General features: G+C 34.5%; 1 protein-coding gene across 1 annotated transcript; it reads left to right on the top strand.

Annotated features, from left to right (window-relative positions):
- The first annotated feature begins 245 nt into the window (after window positions 1-245).
- Window positions 246-6,478, top strand: LOC131851660 (uncharacterized). The gene is made up of 6 exons (XM_059202181.1): window positions 246-477; window positions 1,957-2,166; window positions 3,381-3,504; window positions 3,970-4,148; window positions 5,735-5,833; window positions 6,342-6,478. Exons 1-6 carry the CDS (start codon window positions 246-248, stop codon window positions 6,476-6,478), a joined length of 981 nt encoding a protein of 326 aa, XP_059058164.1.
- The last annotated feature ends 1,389 nt before the right edge of the window (window positions 6,479-7,867 follow it).

The following is a 7,867-nucleotide window of genomic DNA, read 5'->3' as shown; positions in this document are numbered from 1 at the left end:
AAAGTAGTCTAATACTTTGATATTTTTAGAAAATTTATTTATTTGAATGACTGAAACGTCTAGTATAAAATATATCTTAAGTGTATTTACCATAAAATGTAAACTATGCATGTTAACACAATTCCATCGTTATGACTTTAGAAATATTTCAAAAATCGATAACAACGATGTAACTTTAAAAATGTATATATATAAACGCAGTTGTATATGAATTTATCACAATAGAATTATAGACACCAAGTAATATGTTACTAGTAACTGTACTGTTCTTATATGGAAGTGCGCTAGTAGTGGCCAAGTTGCCAAGAAAAGTATTCTACGATATAGACCAAGCAGAAATATTATTCGAGCAATTCATACAGACACATGACAAGCAGTACGCAGATGATACAGAGAAGGCAATGAGACTTGCCACGTTCAAGCAGAATCTGCATGTTGCTAACAAGAAGAACGTAATTCAGCAGCATGCAACTTTTGGTGATAACTTTTAATTTTGATACTAATTGCTTTGTAATACGGATTACTTTCAGTTTATCACTTGGCATTAAGAGAGCCAATAGCTTGTTTGCCATATATAATATACAGTTATATTATACTAGCTTTTGCCCGCTGCTTCGCTCGCGTTTATTTATCCCCTTAGGGGTGGAATTTATCAAAATCCTTTCTTAGGGGATGCCTACATCATAGTAGCGTTATGCATGTTATGTCGCAGCCCGATCGGTTTAAAATTGTCAAAGTTTCATACAAACTTTCATCCCCTATTTTATTCCTTTGGGGGTAGAATTCCTTAGCGGATGCCTACGTCATAACATCTACCTGCCAAAATTCAGCCTGATCCGTCCAGTGGTTTGGACTGTGTGTTGATAGATCACTATGTCAGTCACCTTTGAGTTATATATATTTAGATTATATGTATATCTTTTAGTTATTATATAATTAATAAAACTATCCTTGTCATTGGGTTCCCTAAAATATAGTCGAGCGCAGTGATGGCTGGCTCATTCGTCATACTCGTAAGCGAGTGCTGCTTGTAGGGACTGGTCTGCTCAAATCACTACGACTGATTTACTATTATTTTGTTACTTAACCAGTTGGTTGTGCATTTCTTATTTTGATTCTAATTAATTAGAGCTATTTGATGGTTTGTATTCACAAATTTCAAATTAAAAATGTAAAGTTACTACTAAATGATTTAAAAGAGCAACACGTAAGTTTCTTGTTCATACTTCTTGTGATAAGACAGCTTTCCGAATGAGCGGTAGATTGAAAAAATATGTTATGACTATTCAAAAGTGCTTCAATGTTTAGTGAATAAAGAATTTTCTTTTCTATTCTATACTATTTATTACCCTTTATTTGAGTATCTATAAAGATATAATATATCTTCATAGAAAGTTATACATTGATATTATGAATGTATTCCAAATAAAACAATTTTCGAACACAGTCAGTTTCTTAAATACAGACTAATCTGTCTATTGATCTACATATCTTCATCTCAGATTCCATAGACGGAGGGTACTAAGTATCAGTGTTTTCAATCCTTCCGTCCGAATTGAGACATATTTTAAATGATTTAACATAATTAAAAGGACACATCTTTACATAATATAAATTGGAGCCGCTACCTCTGTCTGTTTATAACGCATCGGATTTTAATGCAATTTTTAGCGATAGATAGAGTGATTCAAGAGGAGGTTTATATGTATAACCAGCTACCCAACCCGGCATCGCACAGAAGTACATATATTATACATATAAACCTTCCTCTTGAATCACTCTATCTATCGCTAAAAACTGCATTAAAATCCGTTGCGTAGTTTTAAAGATTAAGCATACATAGGGACAGACAGCGACAGTGACTTTGTTTTATACTATGTAATGATGATAAGTGTACACCCGTGCGAACCTGGGATAGCTAATAAAATATAATTCTCTATGTTTTTCTTTTTTCAGGTATCACACAATTTATGGATTTGACTTTAGAAGAATTCCAACAAAAATTGACCTGCTTCAACAATTTAACAGTTGGTAATGATTGTACTAAAGCTTCGTATAAAAAAACCTCTACTGCGCCTGATTCGTTTGATTGGAGAGACAAAAATGGTGTGACAAGAGTCAAGGTCCAAGGCGCATGCGGATCATGCTGGGCGTTCAGTACAATTGGTTGGTTTATTAGACTTTATGACGATATTTATTAGACGTCAATTATATTATTTACAGCCTATGCTGTAAATAATATAATTGACGTAGTGGAGTAACCTGAAACAGTCATGCTCGCTATAAAGTTTAAACTTGTGGCGGCGTGGTGGGCCGGGTCGATGTGCTCCCTCAAATATGGTTGAGTACAATGATGGCTGGCTCATACGTCATACTCGTGAACGGTGCTGCTTGTGGGTACTGGTCTGTTCAGATTGTGAACACTGATTAAATTTTTTGTTCTTTGCGATAGCATATGCTGGTGGTCACTCTATTCTTCCAAATTTGAATTTTAATGACTGTGTATTATTATAAACATTTTCCACTATTGTTTGAAAAAAATACGAGCTGAGTTTCTTGTCAGTTCTTCTCATTTCGATATCATTCCTAACTGACGGTAGATTTGACATATCATAAGAGTCTGTAATAGACCTACATGAATAAAGATATTTTGAATTTGAATTTGAATTTGTACCGGCGATTTCGTCCGCGTTGAATTTAACTTTATGCTTCTAAAATAAAAGTAACCTAAGTTATTCCTTATTATATCTATGTAATAAGGAATAACTTACTTATAATAACTTTATTCCTTATTATAGCTACCTACCAAAAAAGCTAAGCCCCATCAAAATCGGTCCAGCCATTTCAGAGATTAAAAATTTTTGTTACTCCCGTAAATCTCGGGATTTGTTATATAAAATCCCGAGATTTTCGGGACTGAAATTTCGACAAGGAACCCGGGATCCCGTTTTCGGGATCAAATCCTGTAGGTACACCGTTTTTGCATCACGTAATAATATGTATATAGATTATTAGCTGACCCGGCAAACGTTGTGTTGTCGCAAAAATTAATATCGCTATTAAAAATAGGGGTTAGTGATAGAACAGTGAACATTTAGGGGATAGGGGAGGTATGATTATATGTAAATATAAATGTATATATTGTATACTAGCTGCACTCGCGACTTCGTCCCCGTGGAATTTAACTTTATTTTTCTAAAATATAAGAAGTCTAAGTTACTCCTCATCAGCTACCTGCCAAAGTCATATCTAAATCGGTCCAGCCATTTCAGAGATTAGCCGACAGACAAAATTGTAAGAAGTGGTTTTTGGTATATGTATCGTATTTGCATATGCATGTAGTAAAAAACGGTTATTTTAATATTACAAACATGTTTCAGGTAACGTTGAAAGTGTGTACGCCATCAAACATGAACAGCAGATAGAGTTGTCTGAACAGCAGCTGGTCGATTGTAACACAGAGAATCAGGGATGTAATGGAGGGTTTATGTCGGTGGCTTTGAGGTACAACATCCTTACTAATATTATTATCACGAAAGGCTGATTGCGGAAAATGGAGTCCATGTTATATATGTATTAATAACAATATTATTCTATGTATCTAGTACCCATAACACAAGTCTTGCTTAGCTTAAGACTAACTGCCTCAGTGCGAATTGTCCTGAGATATTATTATTATTATGTAATGTTCATTCATTCATAATTTAAGAGCTGTGCTCTTGTCGGTGGAGCTCCCGCCACCTTATACAATCCTCCATCAGTCCCTTTAGCTGTTGATACGACACGACTCCAACTTTTTCTTTAACTTGCTTGATATAGCTGTGTCTTGGTCTTCCCCTTCCTCTCTTTCCATTTATTTTTCCCTCAATAATGTTGTTAATTAGTTCGTCGTGTCGTATCAAACCCCAAACTCAAATGCCCCAACATTTTAATATGTAAAATGTAATGTAATAATTGTTAAATTTTAAGGTACCTAAGTACTAAAGGAGCCATGTCAGAACAGGACTATCCATATTCAGCTCAGACTGGTAACTGCAAATATGATGAGAAGCAAGTTAAAGTGAAGGTATCAGACTGCAAGGATTATTCTGATACCACTGAGGACAAATTGAAGGATGTATTAGTAAATATTGCACCACTGTCCATGGGTAATAAGCATCTATAACATTAATTATAATAAATTTCATTTCGGTATGGGATTTTTAAATGATAACGACGTGGTCAAGTGTCTTTAGTGGAGAGTTGTCTTGTAGTCTTGCTCACGAAAATGTCCAGACATGTGCAGCGTAGTGGGACGGTTCATAGGGCTCCCTAAAAAATGGTCGAGCGCAATGATGGCTGTTTTTATTGTAGCATGGTTCTTTAAATGATTGGCGTCGTGGTCAAGTCATAAGTAGTTCTGCTCACTAAAATGTCCAGACATATGCAGCGTAGTGGGACGGTTCATAGGGCTCCCTAAAAAATGGTCGAGCGCAATGATGGCTGTTTTTATTGTACCATGGGTCTTGAAATGGATGCGAGCAGCGCTGTACCGAACATCGTAGCGATCTTTGTTCAGCCGTGAACATCTTCCGGGCTGAAATGATGATGATGGGTCTTTATATAATTGGCGACGTGGTCAAGTCATAAATAGTTCTGTTCACTAAAATGTCCAGACGTGTGCAGCGTAGTGGGACGGCTCATAGGGCTCTGACGATGGCTGGCTCATCCGACATACTCGTGAACGAGTGTTGTCTTGTAGGGACTGCTCTGCTCTGCTGTGTGCTCTAATCACAACGAGTGATTTACTCTTATTTAGTACATAACCAGCTGGTTGTGTATTTCTTATTTTGACTGTACTAATAATAATATGGGACTATTCACACAGCGCCATCTAGTCCCAAGCTAAGCAGAGATTGTGTTATGGGTACTAGACAACTGATATAAATACATGGATACATTTTTTTTCTAAATACATAGAAACACCCAGACCGATACAAACAATTATACTCATGAATACAAATGTTTGTACCGTGCGAGGAATCGAACCCAAGAACATCGGATAGTAAAGCGGTGTGCTAAACCACTAGACTACCGAGGCTGTCATGTAATGCATGTAATGCATTAGTGCTACTTGGTTTATTCATGTTTTAAAATAAAAATGTAATGTTGCAACAAAATTATTTAAACGAACACGTAAGCAAAAAAGCAACATGTAAGTTACTTTCTCATTCTACGATGAGATAGCTATCTGAATGAGCGGTAGATTAAAAAAATATTAATGACTATTGAAAAGTGTTTAAAGGTCAGTTTATTTACTTGTCTGCCTCGGTGGTCCAGCGATTTAGCCCTGCTTTACTCCCGGTGATCGCGGGTACGATTCCTCGCACAGTAAAAACATTTGTATTCATGAGTATGACCTTTGTATAGATCTAAGTGTTTGGTATGGATATTATGTATATATATAACAGTTATCTAGTATCCATAATACAAGCTCTGCTTAGCTTGGGACTAAATGGAGTTATGTGAAATGTACAGAGTTATTATTTTTATCATATAGGTACTAGCTGTGCTCGCGGATCCACCTGCATGAAATTTATAGCCCATATGTTATTCTCATGTATAATCTATATTACTGTAAAGTTTCATCAAAATACGTTCAGTAGTTTTTGCGTGAAAGAGTAACAAACATCCATCCATACTCACAAACTTTCGCATTTATAATATTAGTGAGATATAAATGATCTTTTTACAGCGTTAGACGGGTCGGATCTCCAGGCCTATACCGGTGGAATCCTGACATGTAACAGCAACACTATCAACCATGGGGTCCTCTTAGTTGGTTACGGCACAGGTGTGTATGTGTAATTAGATTTATTATAAAAGAAAGGGGATTGTTAGTAATGTGATATATAAACATCATTACTAGCAATTTACTATATCAGGTTGACCTCCACGCCGACTCCTGGAAACGTAATAAATTCGTGGTGAATTTAACAAGATGATATAATTGACCCGACTTTATGTGGCACAGTGAATGATGATAACACTAGTTATTATCACTGGTGCCCCGCCAGCGTAAACCGTTAGCGCAGGCGGGTGCACCATTTCATTATCATCCATCAGAAAAAAAGCTTTCTGTATTAATATTGTGTTAATGTGACAATACCAATTAATATATTCCTTTCCAATTACTCGGAGTTTTCGGCTAAGAACCAGGGGATAGTAAAATTAGTCTGTTACAGATCATTCAACCTAAGCCGCGCTTTTCTGATTGATTGATTCTTTTAGACTGTTGTTTGTCATTACTATTGCATGAAAACTTATATTTTTTTTTATAAAAGAATCAAAATTGTTTTCAGATAATGACCAACCGTTTTGGACGTTTAAGAATTCCTGGGGCGAGTCCTTCGGAGAGAAGGGATATTTCAGGATACAACGAGGTGTAAATGCGTGTGGTATTCTCAATGATCAAATTGTCTCTGCTGTGGTAGAATAATATGGAATTACTCAATATATATGTATATCTTTGAATTCGTGGTATTTGTTCAATACTGTGGTAAAAATATAATTATGCTCTGTGGTGAAAATACATTTTTCTTGAAAATTATTTGTTTCAATTATTTGTTAATATTAAATTATGCATAATAAAGTTATTTATTTAAAAGAAATGGTATTTGAATGTGCAAATACAGTAATATTTCTTTATGTACCTACATAAATAAAAGCAAGGAAATAAATAATTATTATTGTTATTATTTAAAAAAAAAACAATTGCAAGAATAAAAGTCACAAATGGTTTAGAACGAATGTACCAGTTGTGATATTATTGGTTGTTAATTTTTAATTGTAAGTAAGTAAGTAAGTACCTACTTAGTTCACATATTTGAAATATCTAACAGAAAGTAAAAAATTGGTTAAAAATGTTTGTCACATAATAATTATGTCAATATAATAAATTGACGTTTAATTGTTTAATTTCTTGCATAAGTTACGTACCTAATCCTCATTTATTTTTGCAAACGTAGAGAAGTTGGTTTTATTTTCTAATATTCATGTCAATAAAGTTAAATCCATTTCTTCTTATTAGATTTTCTGTAACAACTGGATTGCAGGATAAAAATCTTATTAAATAATATTATAAACGCGAAAGTTTGTGAGTACTGATGGATGTTTGTTACTCTTTCACGCAAAATCTACTGAACAGATTTTGATTAATCTTTATAGTAATATAGCTTGTACCTCAGAAAAACATATAGGCTATAAATTACATGCGGGTGAAACCGCAGGCTCAGCTAGTATTATATATTTTCACTAACTAGCTGATGTTGCAAGTTTGTACACATAGCATTCGATATAAATATTTTTAATAATAAAACAAACATTAACTTTGAAGTAAATGTAACCACAAAACATTAAAAACCGCACTCAAACGCTTACACAAACAGTCAAAAATTCTAACAAACATAGATTTAGGTTATGTATCTTACGTTGATAAATATAAATATAAAGCCATATAAATTTATTAACATACAGTTCACATAGAAAAGGATTTTTATGAAATTTTGTTTTGGCCAATTATGCGTTCAATTCCTATTCGGTTTCCTTCAAGTCCTGTTATCTTTATAAGATGCAGCCAATGCTTTAAATTCTAATCTATCATTTAATAAATCAGCCTTCATGTAGTGTAATAAAGTCTCAATTGCTTTGTTTTACGTATATTAGTAGATACTCAATCAGACAAGATTCAGTAATCTATTACAAGTACTGTAATTAATTCTCTCTGTCCAACCCATGTTCCCAGTTTATCTGGGGCTGGGTCTCTCTATACATTTGCGCCAGAGAATCTCTGGGTTGTCTAAGTATGAGTAGTAAAGCTGTCCTGGTC

The sequence above is a fragment of the Achroia grisella genome, unplaced genomic scaffold, assembly GCF_030625045.1.
Source record: "Achroia grisella isolate CSIRO2021 unplaced genomic scaffold, CSIRO_AGI_Agris_v1 utg794, whole genome shotgun sequence".
In the NCBI taxonomy this organism is placed as follows: domain Eukaryota; kingdom Metazoa; phylum Arthropoda; class Insecta; order Lepidoptera; family Pyralidae; genus Achroia; species Achroia grisella.
The sequence above is the reverse complement of the archived record's forward strand: the minus strand, read 5'-3'. Positions and strand labels throughout refer to the sequence as shown.

What these genes read in the sequence shown, in the direction of transcription:
- LOC131851660 (XM_059202181.1), top strand. Translation starts at nt 246, where the DNA reads ATGTTACTAGTAACTGTACTGTTCTTATATGGAAGTGCGCTAGTAGTG. An exon ending in TCAGCAGCATGCAACTTTTG is followed by an intron (nt 478 to 1,956) that starts GTGATAACTTTT and finishes TTCTTTTTTCAG; the next exon opens with GTATCACACAATTTATGGAT. An exon ending in CTGGGCGTTCAGTACAATTG is followed by an intron (nt 2,167 to 3,380) that starts GTTGGTTTATTA and finishes AACATGTTTCAG; the next exon opens with GTAACGTTGAAAGTGTGTAC.